Source organism: Triturus cristatus, chromosome 9, assembly GCF_964204655.1.
Source record: "Triturus cristatus chromosome 9, aTriCri1.1, whole genome shotgun sequence".
NCBI classification, from domain to species: domain Eukaryota; kingdom Metazoa; phylum Chordata; class Amphibia; order Caudata; family Salamandridae; genus Triturus; species Triturus cristatus.
Genome location: NC_140592.1, coordinates 323,326,235 through 323,346,617, shown reverse-complemented (window position 1 = coordinate 323,346,617; position 20,383 = coordinate 323,326,235). Strand labels below are relative to the sequence as shown.

At 45.9% G+C, this 20,383-nt stretch overlaps 1 protein-coding gene across 2 annotated transcripts in view; it reads right to left on the bottom strand.

The window, feature by feature from the left end:
* The window catches only part of MST1 (macrophage stimulating 1), a 272,117-nt gene that overhangs the window by 72,959 nt on the left and 178,775 nt on the right, over positions 1 to 20,383 (bottom strand). For both annotated transcript variants that reach the window (XM_085625043.1, XM_085625044.1), the window contains exon 11: positions 9,340 to 9,442. In XM_085625043.1, the coding sequence (XP_085481169.1) occupies positions 9,340 to 9,442 (103 nt within the window). The remainder of the gene's footprint in view (positions 1 to 9,339; positions 9,443 to 20,383) is intronic.

Here is a 20,383-nt window from a genome sequence, read left to right as displayed (position 1 = left end):
GGAACGCTAGATTGTGATAGTGAGAGGTTAAAAAGTTTTGTTAGGTGTGGGATAAGAGCTGGTGCGATTTTAGATAAGATCTGAGAGGATGCGGGTCGGCGGGAGATCCAGATTTGATTTTGTTTAAGGTGAGGGCTACTTCTTCCTCTGTAATAGTGCAAAATTGTTTGAGGGAGGGGGTGTGTGGGGGAGGAACTTTATTGCGCTCCTGTTTGGATGGAGTGTCTGTTGGGAATTGTTTGTAGATATTGTCTACTTTATCTACAAAAAAAGATAAGAGGGAGTCGACCCACTCTAGAGAAGCAGTAAGCGGTTGTTGGCACGAGGGGGGGGGTTTGTAAATTATTTTACTATTTTGTAGAGTTCTTTATGGGAGTTGGAGGCCTGATTTATTCTGTTTCCTAAATATATTTTTTTGGCCGTAGCTATGTGGTCCATATGGAGCCGATGTATAGTTTTATAATGCGGTTTGTCTGTTTCATTTTTTGTGTGTCGCCATTTACGTTCAGCTTTTCTGACAGTGAGTTTGTCAATTTTTAAGTCTGGAATGAACCAGGGGGAGAGTTTAACCGGGCACCTAGTAGCCTTTTTCTGAGCTATTATGTCCAAGGTCTTACTGATGGCGAGATTCAAATCTCTGGCTGCCTCGTTAGTGTGGGTGATCTCGGATGGGGGAGGAGAGTGACGTGAGTGGCGAAAGATTCTATGTTTATCTTGTTCCAAGATCTACTTAGCTTTGATTCTCTCTTGGGAAGAGGTTTAGTCAGCATCCCGTGTATTAAAAACCTTATTACATGGTGGTCGTACCATAGGACTGGGAGTAGCTGGTTGATCACGACATTGGGGGAATTTGTGAATAAAAGGTCTAAGGAGTGGCCGGCGATGTGGGTGGGGCCCTTCACCAGTTGCTTTAAGCCCAATGTACCAAGACTGGTGATGAGATCTATTGTGTTGGGATCCGATGAGAGTTCAACATGGTAGTTAAAATCCCCTAGTAGGAGGAAATTGCTCACTTTGCCACTGGATTCAAGCAAGCCTGGCTGAAGACGGCTGAAATGCCAGAAACCGGTCCTAGGAAGCTTGTTTCCGGTCCAGGGAAGACATGGCTTGGTAGTTCGGGCTGGACTGTTCCCATGAGGCACAGGGTCAGACTGATTTGCATATGGCCATGTCTGAACTGGGGTGGCAGAGTGGGCTAAAGAACGGTGGTGTATTAAACCCAGATCAGTTGACTGGGGGTGAGTGCTTGCAATGTTCAACACTCCGTCCATCATTTCCTTTGGTTTTGCTCGGAAATTGTTGGTGGCCAGAATGTGTGCCGCGATTATTTCTGTTAGATTATTAGTGAAGTGAGCTTTGTTACCGGGTGGTCTGTAGAGGAGGGCGCCTTTCCAGGATTCCTTGTTGGCATGCTCTGTGTTGAAGATGCATATTTCGCCCCATTCTGCCTGATAGGATTCTACAATGTATATTTTAGTGTTTACCTTGAAGGCAATCGCTATTTCACCGCCTCTTTTGTCTTTCCTATCTTGTCTTATCAGCTGATAGCCAAGGGGGAGTGCTATTGCTATGTCAGGTAAAGATGAATCTTGTAGCCATGTTTCTGTAATAAAGAATAAATCGGGTTTTTCTGAGGCCAATAAGGACCAGATTTCTAGTGCGTGTTTTGGGAAGGAGCGCGCATTGCAGTATAGACTGGTCAGGTGTTTGGGCTTTGTTGTGGAATTGATTAGGGGGCTTTTATTGCTACTTTGGGATGTTTCGATTTGTCTACTTGGTGAAGGGTACTCTTGAGTTATGTGACTCGTTGATATTGGCAGAGTGGAGGTGCTGTCAGGTTTCCCATGGGGTGCTTGGTTAAGAAGGTGAAGTTCATGGCTGGTGTATTTAAGAATGGCCATCCTGTACTAGTGAAGGAGACTTGCTGGTGGAAAAAGGGCAGAGTGTATGGCGTCTGGCATCGGTCAGGCGCGGACGGGCTGGCCTTTGGCGCACTGCTGCACGCGTCTGCCCGGCGCACTTCTTTTAATGCCAGGAAGTGGGCGGGACCACGACAGTGTGTCTGGAGCGCTGACCGGCTACAGGGGGAGTGAGTGATGTTGGGAGGAAGTGAGGATGAGATTGTTGGTGCTTGACCCCTCCGCACAATCGGCACAAGCCGCGGCAGACCAGGGGTGCACAAGAGACAAGTGAGTAAAAACGAGCAATATACAGCAATTATTTTTAAAATAAAAGATTCTGCAGCGTCAATTCTGTCCTGACCTGTCTTAGTTGACTTTCTTATGGTTTCTGGGGATCCGCTGCGCGTCCGCTCGGCGTACTTCCTTTTATGCCAGGAAGTGGGCGGGACCGCGACAGCGTGTATGGAGCGCTGACCGGCTACAGGGGGAGTGAGTGATGTTGGGAGGAAGTGAGGATGAGATTGTTGGTGCTTGACCCCTGCGCACAATCGGCACAAGCTGCGGCGGACCAGGGGTGCTCAAGTGGCAAGTGAGTAAAAACTAGCAATTTAAAAGCAATTATTTTTAAAATAAAAGATTCTGCAGCGTCAATTCTGTCCTGACCTGCCTTAGTTGACTTTCTTATGGTTTCTGGGGATCCTTTATGGATTAGCAAGGTTCAAGTGTCACTTCAAGGAGATAATAACGGCTCAGTATCCACTGCTACAGAATTATTTTGTATGGATAAAATGTGCTATATAGTATTCTTTAGCTGTTTATGTCTTTACTGTGCATTAAAAAAAAATTGAATTGATCAAGTCAATTCTCATAACTGAGCATGTTACCAAGAGGGAGTTCAACACAAAAAAATAAATACAATGTATATAAAGACAGATCATCTTTTAAAAAGAAACGTTCACATTGAATAGAAAAAAATAAACTGCATCTAAAACTCCTCAATGAAAATCAGAAAAATCTGAGTGACTATTTAATGGAGCTCTCCTTTAACAAAGAGGCATGCAATTGGGAAATAAAGACCACATTTGAAAATCATTAGAATTGCTGTTCAGATTACTGTAAAGGTGCAAATAACAAAGATTTTGCCTTCTCCTGCATATCTGGTAAAAATGTATCAGGAACTATTCACATACCACAATTTGAGGTACAGTACATTAAGTAGTACTAAAATAGTGCTACTAACGTGCTACAAAATGCTATTCACTAACCTCCAAGAGGAGGTCAACGCCTTCAACTTTCCTATCTTTTGTGTGTGGTGATCTCCACCCTGACTGTGAAGATGCCTGCACGAGTAGGTATTCATTTTAGTAGTCTACATAGGAGAGGCACGGGAAGTGGCTGGAAATGGGGAATGCTTCCCTCAAAATGGGTGGGTTTAGGGTAGGAGTAGGAGTAGGAAGGACTTACACCCCCACACAAAAAAGTCCACTGTTACCTACATACTGCACTTCTATAGTCATATAGTAACTAAAGCAGAAAAACGACCCAAGACTGTAATTAATGGACTTCAGTTCAGAGTGGGGGTATGTCTAGCACAACGCATGGGCTACCACAGGTCCTGCAGCACTTTCCCATAGAAAGTAGTGCAGGCAGGGACTTAAAATAAAATTAAAGCCCATTAGAATTAATGTTAAATTAACCTAACTTATTTTAACTGTTCAAAAATATAAATAGGTTTAATCTAATGTTTATTATAGAATGTTAACATTTGGAAAATATAATGAATATTACTATTTTTTAAGCAATGCTTAAATTAATTTTAATTCTATACATAACTTATTTTTTTACTGTATATTAAATATATATAAATGTTTCTTTAGATTAGATTGTTTTTATTTAAACCGTAAAATGTATTTATATATTCATAGTAATTAAATAGTTCATTGAAAATTAAGCTAATAATGTTCCCGGAAAAAGGATTTAAGAAAAGAAATCTTTTAAATATATATCAAACAAACATTTTTGTAGAAAGACAAATAAAGTACACTTTTCTAAGTTTTGAAGATTTATTTCAGGTTATGAAAACGGTCCATACAGCAACTAATTATGTATCCTATTGAACAATGGCAGATCATTCCAATCACAATGATTTTGAGGTATGGATCTATTATTGTTACTATTATTTGCTATTGCTTGATTTACAGTATCGATTCTATACACAGGAATTTTCCTAATTTCTGTACACTTTATTGTTGGCAGTCCTTTTTCAAAAAAATCTATAAGTTGCCATGTTTAAGGACGAAGGGTATACGAGTGGTCATGTATTGTTTTGTTTAACATGTTCCTGCTAATTTAAACAGGAGTAGGTTGCCCTGGTATGTTAGAAGGTGGAGTGTTGTAAGTGGCCAGGGATTGAGGTCTAGTTCAAAGGGGAGGGTTCAAGTGCATGAATGCCTCTTTATTGAAAGTGGCTAGGAGCTACTCAAGACCTTGGCAAAAACAGACCCGTAACTTTCGATTTACCTGGTATCTGGCAATCAATAAAAACCAATTTAGGCACATAATGTCAAACATTGTGTTCATTTGAGATCCACGACAAAATGCAAAGATATATAAACAGTACATGATCAATGTCAGCTATACCAGTTATCTAACAACAAGCTTGTCATAAGAACTTCAGAATATCAACACGCATCCTCTTCAGTTGAACATCCACTAACATCCGAGTCATGCTGATCACTTAGGTACACCTCAGAGTTTAAGAAGGTGCAACATAACTCCCTCCAAGTACTAAGAACCTCTTCTAAATTCTGATCACTCCTGCTAGTCTTCATATGGACCTCCCCTGCCAGAGACCACTTACGCACATCCCTCATCCATTCATCCAGAGAGGTGGAACGCTTCCCCATCCAAGTTATTGCCACCCTACGCTTTGCAAGGAGCAGGAGGAAATACAATAGTTTATACTAAATCTTGCGCCTCTTGGGCTTTGTAACGTGTCCGAATAAACAGTGCAGCAGGGTTGTCAGGACTCTAAATCCTGTACCCCTTTTCACCAACTCCACCACCCGGGTCCAGAATCGATGTACCTCGGGCAGCCCCACGCCAGATATAGAAAATCTGCCCCCGCAGCGCCGCACCGAGGGCACGCATGAGAGCGTGGGTTAATGCTGCACAGCCTCATCGGGGTCATATATGTACGATGTAAGTAGTTCAAGTGTATTCAACTTGAAGCACGCATTGCAGGACACTGTACGCATGCGTGTGCTTAACGCTTTCCATTTCTTCTCAGACAGGCGATCCATCAAGTTTCCGTCCCATGCTGACCATGCCCTAGGTGGAGGACCCGCCGCGTCAGCCCTCATGGCACTATATAGGAGAGAAATAATCCGACGACTGAAGCCACTGGTAAGCATTATGTCCAGCATTTACCTTGATGGCAGGACAAAAATTACTGAATAAAAAATTGGATTTGAACCGAACGGTTATTGAGTGCAAGTCATTTATTTGGGCTTGTGCAAAGCCCAAGTGATAACACTAATACATTACCATGAAACAACGCTGCCTCTTCACAGCGTAGTTAACCGTTTATTAGCTGGGGTCCCTTCATTTGTTCGCTAACCACATTGAACCATGCTGTTTGCGACATTAGGAAAGAAAATCTCTCTACTGTGGTTGTCTCATGGTCAAACAAGGTAATATTATGCTATAAATGGTTACATCTAGGTCAGCCATGACACTCAAAGGTTCAAATGAGAGTCAAGGTTAAGGTAGGACCTTGATTTCTAAATTTCATAGTGTTTTAGGCTACTGTGATGTTGTCAACATTAACTTCCGTTCAACTTCATCCTCCTATTTTCTGAGAGGTAAGGTAGCTTGGAAAGATGACAATTGGGGTGTTGCTCTGTTTGCCTTGGGCTTTATTGCGGGCTATAAAAGAATAGGGCTACTGATACCTTCTCCTGCGCCATGTTTCGTGGTTGGCTGATGGTGTGCATGATGACATCATGGTATGTGTGAGAGGCTTTGCGATTAGTGAGTGTATGTATTTAAGGGTATGTGGCTATTTGATGGGTGATGAGTGGGTGTCTCTCGCTGGCTGTGGGAGCAATGGATGATATCTGTGTTTGGGTGTGTGATTACATCTGATAATCTGAAAATTTGATGGTAGATACATTAGAGTTTCATGTTAGTGGTGTGTCTTATGGCAGATTTTGTCAAGTTGTCCATGTTCAGCAGTCAGGGAGGTGGAATACACACCAACAGGAAGATGCAGTTTAGGCTTTGGGGGAATGGAAGAAGAGAAGCACATAAAGAGCAGGCCTTTTTCTCCCAGAGAGGAAATTAACTGCACATGCTATAAGACTGGGTTATAGCAGCAGCAGGAACTTTGATAAAGCTATGGAGATAAACAAGCATTGTGGCTCACAAACCGTGTTCGCTTCCAGCTCTGGTGATCGAAGGAAGTTAGCAACTGCAGCTGTCCTAGCTGGTGAGGCCACTGAATTATTCTGCTGTCTGGCTGTGCCTTATGACTCTGCCAGTACACAATCCTGCACAGAGCCACCACTGTCCTTTGGTGTGTTTACATCTGTGGGGAATTCTACAGAACTGGACATGTGCATGAGAATATAAAATAGAATGCGTGGACTTGTGATGGTGGGTGTGTGAACATCTGATGGGGGGGTGTAGGCATCTTATGCTGATAGTATGAGTGTTTGATGGTGGGTGCGGTCATATGATGTGTGCGTGTCCATCGTATGGTTGGTGTCTGAAGGCATTTGCAGAAGGGCGTTTAACCATCCGATGAAACGTATGTGGGGGTGTCTCGTGATAGCTGCCTGGGTATTTGATGGCATGGGGGGGTGTCTGATAGTGAGGATGTGCATCTGATGTATGTGGATGTTTGATAGGTGTGTGGGTGTTCAATAGTCTGTGTGGACATCTAACAGTTTGAGAATGGGCATTTAAAGTTGTGAGTTTGTGTGGGCATCAGACGGTTTTTGTGTGAAAGTGGGGGCATCTGAAGTTGTGTCATTGGGTATCTAATAGTGTATATGTTCAGAGGCTAGTTTGCTGGTGGTTGTGTGGTCCTCTAATGGTGGTGTTAGGGAGTATGTTGGTTCATCTGATGGTGGATGTTTTTGGCCTCTGGTGGTGGGTGTTTAGGGCAGTGACAGCGGGTGAAAGGGGGCATATGATGATTTGGGGAGTGTCCAATGGTGCATGTGCCCAACTTATTGTACGACTGGGTTTGTACAGGTATCTGATGGTGTGCAAGTGTGTTTGATGGTGTGTGTTTGGCCGTCTCTAGGGAGAGGATTGTGTGGCAGTCTGCTGGTGCATGAATGGCCATCTTATGGTGGGATGTGGCTGTCTGACAATGGTTTTAATGATAATTTTATCATGAGAGTGTGTGCATCTAATGTAATGTGTGAGCCTGTGATAGTTGTGGTCTGGGTGTCTGCTGGTAAATATGTCTATGTTTGATGATGGGTGTTTGGCCACTGGATAGTGGTTGCAAGGGTGTCCAATGCAAGGTGTGTATTGGGCAGGGCTTCTGCTGTAAAGTGAATTGGTTTCTGAATATTAGTAATGGTGTCTGATGGTGCATTTGTGTACATAAATTACATTCTGCTTCCAAAAGTGAGGTATCAGCAAACCTTTTAAAATCTCTCTGATGCACAATGTCAGATATTTCCTGCCATTATCCTTTTGCCCATCCAATTCGCCCAAAAGTGAGGTGGCAGTTGACTTTTTGTCCACCCTGCCTAGCCAAAGGGAAAGAGTATTGTGCACCTCTGATCTGTCACAATCCTCTGGGGCCCAACAAAGGCTGAAGGCCATGGCATGGAGGAGTGTGGCTGCTCACACCTCTGACAGTCCCATATTCTCAATTGTGGGACAAATGGGTTCCACTAAACAGAAAGGTGCATTGATGCCTCCATAATGTAACATTAGTGATGGGTGCTATTTTGTCAGGACTGCCCGTCTTTTTATACAGACAGGTTTTCAAATTTGTGCCACCACTAACCCGTGAGGGGCACAAATGTACATACATTTTATTTCAGCTACAGAGGTTAACCCCTATAACAGTATATTTTTGCAAACTTTATATGACTGATCAGCAAATGTATCTAACAGCTAGATTCAAACTCTCTGGATCTGGAGACGGGATACTATCCATCTTGAGATCCTGAAATGTTACCACTCTGCAGTATTTACCCAAGCTAGTTCTGAAGATGCATGAGACCTATTGTCAAGCCTTCTTCAGTTGAATCATGTCATATCTCAGCGAAGACACATTTCCTTAAGCAAATCTTTATGAAACGATTAAGCTCTTTGTTCGAAGTAGGTCATTTTTTTCTCTGCCAGATTCCTAGACCCCTGCATGATAAACTGAACTTAGGTAGACTTATATCCGTTCTTTATTTTGCCATTTTATTATGGGATTTTTCGTATGCTTTGATATTGTTAACATGAAATGTACTGGTAAGATCCTAACTTTAGAACTAGTGAGCTTATGTGCTCTTCTAAATCTTCTAAAACCTGATTTTATGCACTATTTACAGGCCATAGCCTAGGCTTTGAATAACACTCAAATAGACAGTAACGAAGAATAATATGAGCACCTCGAAGTGCCTCTGCACTTAATGTTTAGAACAGAAAGCAGCTTGATCCACGATGAAGAAAATCCAAATAATACTAAAACTCCCAGATTTCGAAGTGCCTGACATAACCTGAATAAACCAAAACCTCTTTATTACAGGAATGCTACATGTTGGAGAATTGAGAAATGTGTACAAAGGAAAACTAGCAAAGATGGCATAAAGCGATTTAAATGTGGCGGTTGCCTCGAGGAACTTAACTAAAAGAAAAATAAGCTGTATTTGTGAATTGCATTCATTTGTACAAACCTTTAAATACAATAAGAAAAACTGTTTTGAATTGTAAAGCCCTCCCAAGTATGAATTTTTCCGCATTTCACTATTGTACTTTTTTGTTTCTGCCCATTTAATCTTTCTGTTTTTCAACTTCCCTCTATACATTTCAATCAAAGCAAAAGTGCACACTTCTTTCTTATTTCCTGCCATTAAAATACAATCATATTAATGTATTCATGATTGCACCTGCCTCCTTCACCTTGAAAGATTCTGGAGACTCATACCTTCATAGTTGCAAGGCAATTAGCATTGCTAAGTCTACAAAGTTTACCAACTTTTCAGGTCGGTCATGAGCAGGAATTGGGTGGGTTCCCAAAGATGCAGAAACTGATGTGGAGACTTATCAAGAAGCTAAAATCTTTTTTTAAACAAATAAGTATTTTCAAAACACAATGATCAATCACACTAGGCGTCTCAAAGTACAGGTCTCTTCAGGCAGAGATCCCATTTATGAACAAAACATGCTTTTGGCTAAGCAAATGAGAGTTGTGACTTACGATGGAACATGAGGGTATTGGTCTGACCACTTTTGACATGCAATTCCTTTTCGTGTCATGCTAACAGTCCCTCGATAAAGCTCGCCGTGTCCATGGTAACAAACTGATGGAGAAAAACAAAGAATACAATTGTTGGATGAAAGAGGCACAATGGTTTGTTACATAACTTGATAGAAATCATCTCTTGACACCACATATATATATAATTCTATCTCTGTCATAATGTCTTATTACCTAAAAAAAGGTCTGTATACATGTCCAAGGCAACGTGCAGAGAGTTTTTCCTACAGGAGAGTATGTGAGTGTATCTGGGCATCAGGTCTCATGTTTGTGTATGAACATGTAGAGTTGTGCTACTGGAACACCCTAGGGGGTGCAACAGCCTGTGTGCAAAGAAAGGTAGATGGATACTGTAACATCTCTGAGTCACAGTGTTTCTTTGATATTCATAGGGAAAGTCAGGTGAGAAGGAGTGCCTACATTAGTATGACTAGTAACATAGCTCCTGGAGAGTGGCTGTGGTGAGTCTGATGTGAAAGTCTACAGGAAGGACCTTTCTGGGAGAGGGGTCTGAACTCTATGGGGCCTGGGACCTGAAAGGATCATCCTTATGATGACTCGAGCCCTAGGTGGAGCTGTTTCTCTAGGTGTTCTGGGTCCTAAGACCTGCTCTGCCACTCCAGAGAGGGCAGGAGACACGTTTCTGTTTTGCTCACTATACAACAAATGCGGTGTGAGTGGTTCTATTGGTGAGACTTAGGGACTACTTTCACCAAAGAAATACAACTGTGCTGTGGAACCTGCTCTGACTTTAAATAGTGTTGTCAACCAGCATATTTTGCCAAGTGGTGAAGCCAGGATGAAATGTCATCTCCTACTGCCATGGCCAAAACATTTCCACTATCCCATTTCTAGCGGCGGAGGTTAGGCATTTGTCTGCCCACCTTGGTGAATTACACACCTGGTTGGCGTGGTGTTTGTCAAGGGTTGTTTATAGCACTCGATACCTTACTATTTATAAGCATGCCTAAAGTTTGCAGGTAAGAGATTAAAAAGATTAAAAAGATTGTGTGGCCTTAGATTCAATTTAATTCCAATTCAATAATAAAGTTACTTCCTATGTACACTTGACGGGCCCAAGGCAGAAATAGCAAGCAGAGAGGACTTACCCCAAGGGGCAATAGAGGGATAGTGACTCAGCTACAACGTAACACAGTATTATCAAATATATGACTCTTCTAGAGACTAGGAGCTTAATTAGGGCATTAAGGAATTACACTTTCAAAATAATTCTACAGCTTCCCGTCCACACCATATACATGCTCAGATTCCCCTAACTCCATCTTACCTACCCCACACCCTGCTGGCATCAATGCAGTACCCATGCACTAGACCATCCCAACTCCCAGTTGATTGTGACCATTGCCGTTAGACCCATTCCTGTATTGGTATCATGGATAGTCTTGCATGCGGCACCAGGGGAATTACAGGAAGCTATCATGCCCCTCATTTTCCCCACTGACCTCTTTGTCAGACATTGCCCCTTCTGGTGGCGGAGACTCTGCTTTATGATCTCTTCAACCCTCTTGTCCACTGGTCTCACCTTCACTGCTTGAGTATTGATCATAACACTGATCATAACATATTGTCTGCATTTGTTACTGGGAAATAGTTTGAGTAAACCCCTTTGAGTCTTTGGTTTCGGGGAACTAATTCTACAGCTTCATGTTTAACAATTCTTCCATTTCCTGTTGTAGTTGCTGTTAGTCTATCTTCTGTTATAGTATTTGTTAGTCTATCTTTATCCGCTTTGTCATTGGAGGGGTCATTTGAGATGCCTTTGTTAGCTCTTTGCGGTATCCATTCTGTATGATATCTAATATCCATTTATCAAAGGTGATCCTTCCCATCTCTCCAATAACCCTCAAATCCTTCCTCCTACTGGTGACTTGAGGTGCAGGGTTCCCATTGGGCAGCCACTTGCTAGTGTGATTCCCCTTTTCATCTTCCGCAGCCCTGCCTTTATCGGTCTCAAGGATGATCTTGCGTGCAGCACCAAGGAAATAGAAGAAGCCATAATTTTTCCCACTGTTCTCATCGTCAGACGTTGCCTCTTCTGGTAAAAAAGACTCTGCTCTATGATCACTTCGATTCTCTTGTCCACTGGTCTCACCTTCGTGGATTGAGATTCCTAGATCACACCCAGAAATATTTTCTTCATGTCCGGGATCTATGACAATTTCTCGTAATTGATGGAGAACCCTAGACAGTGTAGACGCCAGCTTTCTTCATTAACTTAGCTATCTGCATTGTGTATTGCTTTTAAGTGGTAATAATGTTTGATTAATTCATGTAACGTATAAGAAAAAAGAGAAAAAATGTGAATCACTGTATCACAAAATGTGTATTCAGTACAGTATTTATTGTAAATTTGGATATTGGATAAAATCAATGAATTTTTTATGTAGAAAATTATCAGGTATATATATATATATATATATATATATATATATATATATATATATATATTTTCTCAAATGTGACAATTTTAACAATAAATAATTTGATTAAAAAAACATAGGCAACCTTGTATGTTATTTGACATATATGTAATCGCATTATCTGCCGTTCATATTGTTAGCCTGCACATATACGTACAATGTTACTTGCCTAGGTTCTTTTCCCAGTTGATAATATTTTCCCTGTAACCGGCAAGGCTATCTTGTATACAGGGGCCCCTTTATTCCAAACTTTGATGGATAGTACTCCACCACTTCATCTGGTGAACCAGTATAAATGTCTTGCCAGTCATCTGCTGTTTCTCTTACTTGTGAGAGGCCTTGTTGTTCTTCCTCTAGTTCAAGAACTAATTCCTCTTCCGAATCTACTTGCTGTTCTGGGGTAGTGGGTTTTTCCATTTCCTATGGTTCCTGTTTCCACTTGCTTTTTAGTGGAATTCTGTTACCCCACAGGGAGTCATCACATTTTCTCTTTTTCTTAGTTGGGGATTAGAGTTTGGCCTCGAGGGGTTTCCTTTCTGCTTTACCTTAAGGGTCTTTTTTTCTTCTTCGAGTTCAGATTGATTTCTTAGTTGCGACATTGACTCAGTGGAACTCAGATGTTAAGAGTAGGTTTCTTTGTGTTTCGGCAGCTTTCTGCATCGATGCAGAGTGGCCTTTTGGCGCCACCGTGGGCACTGTGCTCACGGACGTCAAGCTTTGCTTGGTGTTCCTCCCTCTGTGCTTTCTTGATGCTCTTGCTAGTCTGGCCCTCGATCTCCTCTAGGTCAGGTTCTTTTCCTTGGGCCTCCTCCATCTCCAAGATGTCATACTTGTCGCTAGATAGGACCAGGTATTTTAAGGACCCCTATTTTCTCCATGGCGATGCCATCATGTAGTGTGCCCACCTCGGTTTCTTTCTTGCCCTCATGGTCTTGGGTAGGACCTCTGCGAGTGCAACGCAGTCCTCTGAGGTGTGGTCCTTAGGGAGGCAGAGGTTGTAGACCTTGTGCGTGTCCTTCTGGGAGTACTTGTTGTGGCCCTTGAAGCAGAAACTAAAGGAGATGTGCTCCAAGCTCTCTTCCCCTTCTCTGACCACACGGTCTTGTTGCGTCAGGCTTCTCACCTCGGGGTTACTTGGTGGTTTTTAGTGATTTTTTCTGAAGTTTTTTGACTTCCTACATCCTAGCATTTGTCACCAATCCGCTTCCTCAACTGTGATTTTCGGTGGAAAAAAACATTCACTTTTCACAATTTCTTCCGCCTCGACTCTGAAGCTCTCACTTATGCTTCCAGACCCAAAGGTGGAAAAACGAATCTGAAGATGGCGACTGCGTCAAAGGATTTCCGGGGCATACGCCGGACGTCACATAAGGTGGGGTTTAAACCTGTGTGTTTGATGGTGCCCAAGAGTGGAAAAAAGAGAAAACAGAGATGACTTAAAGGAGACTATTCTGGACTCATCCACTAGATGGTGAAGTATGCACAGTAGGTCAATCCAGAAAAGATTCACACTGCAAAAGAGGAAGTTCCAAGTTCAACGGATATGAAGAAAAGGAGAAGCGGCAACAAATTCAGCACGGTCTCCCACTTTCCCCTACCTTGTCATGTCATGTTTATCAAAATATGCTAATCCAATTTATTAAAGGCCATAGAGAGACTTCACAGGATCCGGGCTTCATTATCTTCCTTGTCCTATTTCAACCGCCATCCTCCAAAACTATGGCCACCACTGTTCCAATCTCTCTCAGTTGGTAATGATCAAGCAAGGCAGGTTGCAGCTGGCTAAGCAATGCCCCTTTATGGCTTGGCCAGGAAGAAAGATTAGATCCAGTTTGGTGTAGTGAAGCATAAGGATTAGTTACTTACCTGTAATCCTAGTTCTCTTCCAGGGGTATCCTCATCAAAGTCATAAGCATTAGAATATTCCCGCCCATGTGCGGGATCCCGGAAACAGTATATTATATGTGCCCCACATATATATATCCATACATATATACCTATATGTATACACAAGCAATTGCAGCCAATAAACCCTAGAGCTGAACCATGCTGTAAGGAATTTCCACTATACATAACAAAATAGCATTATAAACACGAGAAACAACATTATAACTTGTTTAGAAACTGTTTTAATGCTCAGAAAACAGCAGAAATTCTTAGAAAACACTGAAAGCATAGGAAGCTCCCAGGCTGCATTGCAAATACCCAGTCTAAAAAGACTGAAAAGCTAACTAATAGCTGCATAGCAAAAAACTGACACCGTGCCTTTAAGGCACACCTGACCCCCACCTTCCCATCATGCCTCAGGGGTGGCAGTTAGGTCAGTTGTTCTTTGCGGAGACTGAAAAGTCATGGCACAAAGAAATAATAACCTCTGAAAAAGATAGCACACCTTTGCCCGGGGAGGCGGGAGGGTTGCTTATGACTTTGATGAGGATACCCCTGGAAGAGAACTAGGATTACAGGTAAGTAACTAATCCTTCTCTTCCAGGGGATCCTCATCAATAGACATAAGCATTAGAATAGAATAGCAGGCCTCACCTCATCCCCCTGCGGGCAAAGGAAAGAAACAGAGAAGGAACAGTATGCTTAGATAGACCCAGCTACCCAAAAAGGTTCCTCAAGGAGGCTTGGCCTCCTTGGGCATCCGCCCTGGAATCGGATTCGAGGCAGTAGTGCCTGGTAAAGGTGTGAACCGATTTCCAAGTGGCCGCCTTGCAAATCTCTGCCATTGGAACGTCATGCAAGAAAGCTACTGTGGCCGCTTTCCCCCTAGTAGAATGAGCCTTAGGGGCCAAAGGTAAGGGCCTTTTCGCCAGCTGGTAGGCTAGGGTAATGCAGGAAACAATCCATCTGGAAATGGATCTCTTAGCTGCTGGGAAGCCTGTTCTCATGGCGCCATAGTTGACAAACAGCTGATCCGTCTTCCTAATGCCTTTGGTACTTTCCAGGTAGAATTTAAGTACCCTCTTGAGGTCTAAGGAGTGGAGCGACCACTCAGCCGGGGTCGCTGGATTCGGGAAGAAGGATGGAAGAGAAATGGACTGATTAATATGAAAATCAGACACTACCTTAGGGAGAAAAGATGGATGTGCCCTCAAGACCACTTTGTGCTGGTGAAAAACTGTGTACGGCTCTTTAGTACACAGCGCCTGGATTTCGCTTACTCTGCGTGCCGATGTAATGGCTACCAGAAAAGCGGCCTTCCAAGACAGATGCTGCAAGGAAGCTCTGTGGATTGGCTCAAAAGGTGGGCCCATCAATTTGGACAACACTAAGTTCAACTCCCACGGAGGAGAAGGGTTTCGAACAGGGGGGTAAACTTTCTTCAACCCCTGTAAGAAGTCCTTGACCACCTGCATCTGGAAAAAGGAAGGTTGATTGGGAGACCTCCTGTACGCTGTAATGGCAGACAAATGGACCCTGATTGATGCATACTTTAAGCCTGATCTCGCTAAGTGCAGAAGGTAAGGGAGAATGACATCCTCCTGCCCCTTCGTAGGATCAAGGTGATTCTCTCTACACCAAATGAAGAACCTCTTCCACTTAAACGCATAAGACGCTCTCGTGGAGGGTCGCTTCGCTTCTTTCAGAATATGCATGCAATCAGGCGATAGACCTAAATGTCCGTATTGCAGGACCTCAGGAGCCATGCTGTTAAGTTCAGTAAGGGAAGGTTGGGATGCAGAATCCTCCCGCCCATCTTGGACAGCAGGTCCGGCCTGCAAGGCAGTCGCCTGTGAGGCCGCACTGAGAGATGGAGAAGGTCCGGGTACCATCACTGGCGCGGCCAGTCCGGAGCTATGAGGATCATCTTCATGTCGGATCTGAGCAGCTTGGATACCACCTTCGGAATCAGAGGCAGGGGCGGAAAGGCGTAGGCAAATGTCCCTGACCAGTCCATCAAAAGAGCATTCCCCCTGGTCCCTGGACGGTGGAATCTGGACGCGAAGGTGTGGCATTTTGAATTTTCGTCGTCTGCAAACAGATCGATTTCTGGACGACCCCAACAATGGAACAGGTCTGCCACCACTTTGTCGTGTAGCACCCAGTCTGGCTGATCTTCGAAGTGCCTGCTGAGTGCGTCTGCCTTGATATTCAACTCCCCCGGAAGGTGCACTGCCACTACCGAGAGGTTCCGGGCGAGCAGCCAGTGCCAGATCGCCTGTGCCTCCAGGGAAAGGGGGCGTGACCGAGTCCCGCCCTGTTTGTTCAGGTAAAACATGGTCGTGGTGTTGTCGGTCTGCACCAGGACTGAATCGGCCTTGATTGCAGGGAGGAACGCCTTTAGAGCAAGGTGGACTGCCCGAAGTTCTAGCATATTTATGTGGTATCCCTGCTCTTTTGTAGACCACCGACCCTGTATTTGGAGGCACCCCATGTGGGCCCCCCAACCTTGCAGCGACGCATCTGTCACCACCGATTGCACCGGAAGTGGCTGGTGAAACGGGACTCCCACCATCAGATTGTCCTGACGAGTCCACCATGCAAGGGAAGATTTCGCCACCTGGGAGAGAGAGATTCGATCTCCCCAACGGCCTGTGGACTGATCCCATTGGTCCTCTAGAGCTTGCTGCAAAGGTCTCATTCGCAGTCTGGCGTTGGGAATGAGAAAAATGCAGGACGCCATGGATCCCAGCAGAGATGCTACCTGCCGGGCTGACTGCCTCTGCATCTGCTGCATAAGCCTGCATTTCCGCTTCATTGAAGACAGTCTCTCCCCCGAAGGATACGCTTTTCCCACGCTTGTGTCCAGAACGGAGCCAAGGTAGTGGATGGACTGAGTGGGCTGCTGCACGGACTTTGCCATGTTGACGTGAAGGCCGAGAGCGTGCAACTGTCTCAGACAGGTCTGGAAGTCTTTCTTCACCTGCTGCTGGGATGGAGCCTTCAGCAACCAGTCGTCTAAGTGAGGGTAGACGAATAGACCCTGTTTGTGTAGGCAAGCCGCCACCACTGCCATACATTTGGTGAAGACTCGCGGAGCCGACTTGAGCCCGAATGGAAGGACTTTGTACTGATAATGCTTGCTTCCGACCACAAACCGCAGGTACCTGCGGTGATGTTTCGCAATTGAAATGTGGAAGTACGCATCTTGGAGGTCCACCGAACACGTCCAATACCCTACTTGCAGATGTGGACATATTTGATGAAGCGCCAACATACGGAACCTCTCCTTGACGATGACTTTGTTTAGGAGACGAAGGTCCAGAATCGGCCGAAACTTGTGCTCTTGATCTTTTTTGGGCACAAGGAAGTACCGGGAGTACACTCCTTTTCCGACCTGCGAAGGAGGAACTTTTTCTATGGCCTGTTTTTGCAGAAGGGCCCTCACCTCCTTTTGGAGCAGTTTAAGTGGTGAGGACGGGACCTTTTTGGCGGGATGTCTTTTGGATGCGCTCGAAAACGTAGCGCATATCCATTTCGCAGTATATTCAGCACCCACCGATCTTTTGTGATGCTGTCCCACTCTGCTAGATGTTGTGACGCACTTCCCCCCACTGGAGTGGGCAACGGTCGTAGAGGAAGCCACAGCTCATGACTTTCCTCCTCTTGTGGTAGTGGAGGACTGCTGCTGGTGTCCACCTCTGCCCCTGCCGGATTTTCCGCCTCGAAACTGCGATTTTCCTTGGGGTTTACTCTGAGACCACTGAGGGGTTTGAACCCTCTGTTGAGGCCCCTTGCGTTGGGTGGGTCGAAAACGGCGCTTGAATTCCTTTTTCTTCTCCAACCCCACAGCTTTGAGGGTGTCCAGTTCAGTTTTCATGCGCCCCATCTCCTCATCCGTGTGAGTGCCGAAGAGGGAGGTGCCAGAGAACGGGAGGTTTAAAATCCGTTGCTGCGCATCCGGCTTGAGCCCTGTCAGCCGCAACCAGGACGACCTCCTGGCGCACACGCCGTGTGTAAGAATGGGCTGAGAACAGCGCACCATCCGCCGCCGTGCTAATCGACTGATTAGCCACCAGAGACCCTTCAGTGACTATTTCTTCGAAGTCCTTTTGGTCCTCCTTGGGGAGCTTGGACTTGAACCGCTTCATTGAGTCCCAGAGGGCCCTATCGTATCTGCCCAACAGCGCCGCCGCGCTGAAGATCTTAAGGGAAGCCGCTGCGGACGAGCAGGCCCTGCGCCCCCAGGAGTCCTGGGTTCTGCTCTCCTTATCCGGAGGAACCGAAGAGGAGGCCGATACCGTCTGACCCTTTCTTGCAGCCGCCACTATTACTGAGTCCGCAGGAGGGTCCATCTTCACAAAGACAGGATCAGAGGTAGCCGGCATATATTTTTTGAGGATACGAGCCGGAACCGCTTTGACGGTCGCCGGGGTGAGGAAGGTGTCCATGACGGGTTCCATGATCCCTGGGACCAAAGGTAGCAGTGGACGAGAGGCAGACTTCTGGTGAAGTGTTTCAAAAATCACCGACGTGGTGACTTGGGGGACTGACATCTCAATCCCCAACTTCTGCGCCTCTCTCTGCAGCACCTCCTGGTAGGTGTTGATGTCGTCTATGGGCGAGACCCTGGACACTGGGCTGCCCGATAGCGTGGGTGAATAGTCCCTTATTGAGGACCTGGTGGACGAGGAAGATGACGTTGATGGTGACCTCCGCTCCCGGCGATGATCACGAGCCCGTGATCCGGCTGAACGCCCCTCCCGCCTGGGGGAGCGCGATCTGCGTCGCCGGCTGTCAGGCGACTTCTCACGTGCTGGTCTGGGAGGACTAGCTCTGTCCACAGCTCCACCAGCCGTTGCAGCGGAGAGTCATGCACTTGACTGACATATTCCCGCAGTCTCCTTGTAGCCCCTGAGTCCTGCCAATGATGTGCTGGCAGCAGCCATCTGGGCGACAGAGAAATGGTCCCTTGAGTCTGAGGGGAAGACCTACGGGGTTGGCTGGCAGGCTCTCGTGGAATTGCCGGTCGTGGAGATGCCCCTGAGCGTGAGGAGGAATGGCGCGAAGCCGACTCTGTCACCAGGACCACCGACCTGTCCGAGGCCTGTCTCGACGTCGAGCGTGGGCTTGACGTCGATCCGTGGCTTCGCCTTCTTTCTCGCCGGGACTCTCCCCTTCTCGACGTCGAACGACGCCTCGATGTGGACCGGCGGCCATGTTCAGCGGGCGAAGAATGCAGCCTCGACGTCGAACGGCGGTGTGAAGCCGATGACGGAGGCCCTCTCTCCCTCGACGCCGAACGCCGTGGTGACGCCGGCGGAGATGCTGCCACTCTCGACGTCGACGCGGATGGTACCCTCGACGCCGAACGCCGTCTGGATGAGGACGGCAGAGGACTCTGCCCTCTCGACGTCGATCGCTGATGGAGTCGCGACGACGGAGGGGATCGTGCCCTCGACGACGGAGGGGTGACACTCCTCGACGACGATCGTCGCCTGGTTGACGACGGCGGAGGGTCCATGCTCCTCGACGCCGATCGTCGTCGAGATGACGACGGCGGAGGTTCTCTGCTCCTCGACGCCGATCGTCGCCTGGTTGACGACTGCGGAGGTTCCCTTCTCCTCGACGCCGATCGTCGCCGGGTTGACGACGGCGGAGGGGTGGTGTCTCTCGACGCCGATCGTCGCCGGGTTGACGACGGCGGAGGGGTGGTGTCTCTCGACGCCGATCGCCGCCGAGTTGGCGATGGCGGTCTGGACTTCGACGTCGACGACGTACCTGCTCTCGACGGCGAGCCCGCTGTCGAAGGTCTCTTCTTTGAAACACGACCTACCGGAAGATCTTTCCTCAGCGCCGATCCCGACGCTGAGGCGGAAGGACGAGAGGACTTGCTTCTAGATGTATCTCTAGGCCTCTTAGAGCCCTTCCTCACCGGAGATCGCCCTCTGGATGGTTGTGCCAGGCCATAAATGCGAATTCGCTCTCTGTCCTTCAAAGTTCTCTTGGACAGGCTCTGGCAGTGAGGACATGTCTTGGAATCATGATCCTCCGGTAGACACAGGATACAGACCCTATGAGAGTCAGTCCTGGCCTTCTTCTTGCCACAAGCAGGGCAAGGATCGAAAAGAGATGGCATTTTAAGGTAGAAAAAATGCCCAAAACTGCCTAAAAAAGACAGCCTCTTACTTCCTTAGATGTAAAACGTCGAAGTAAGGGAAAAAACAGTTGAAAAACAGACAATATTTTCTGACAAACTCAGAAAAAAGTGGAGCTCTGTTGCCAGGATCCTTCCAGAAGGAGCCGGAAAGAACAACTGACCTAACTGCCACCCCTGAGGCATGATGGGAAGGTGGGGGTCAGGTGTGCCTTAAAGGCACGGTGTCAGTTTTTTGCTATGCAGCTATTAGTTAGCTTTTCAGTCTTTTTAGACTGGGTATTTGCAATGCAGCCTGGGAGCTTCCTATGCTTTCAGTGTTTTCTAAGAATTTCTGCTGTTTTCTGAGCATTAAAACAGTTTCTAAACAAGTTATAATGTTGTTTCTCGTATTTATAATGCTATTTTGTTATGTATAGTGGAAATTCCTTACAGCATGGTTCAGCTCTAGGGTTTATTGGCTGCAATTGCTTGTGTATACATATAGGTATATATGTAT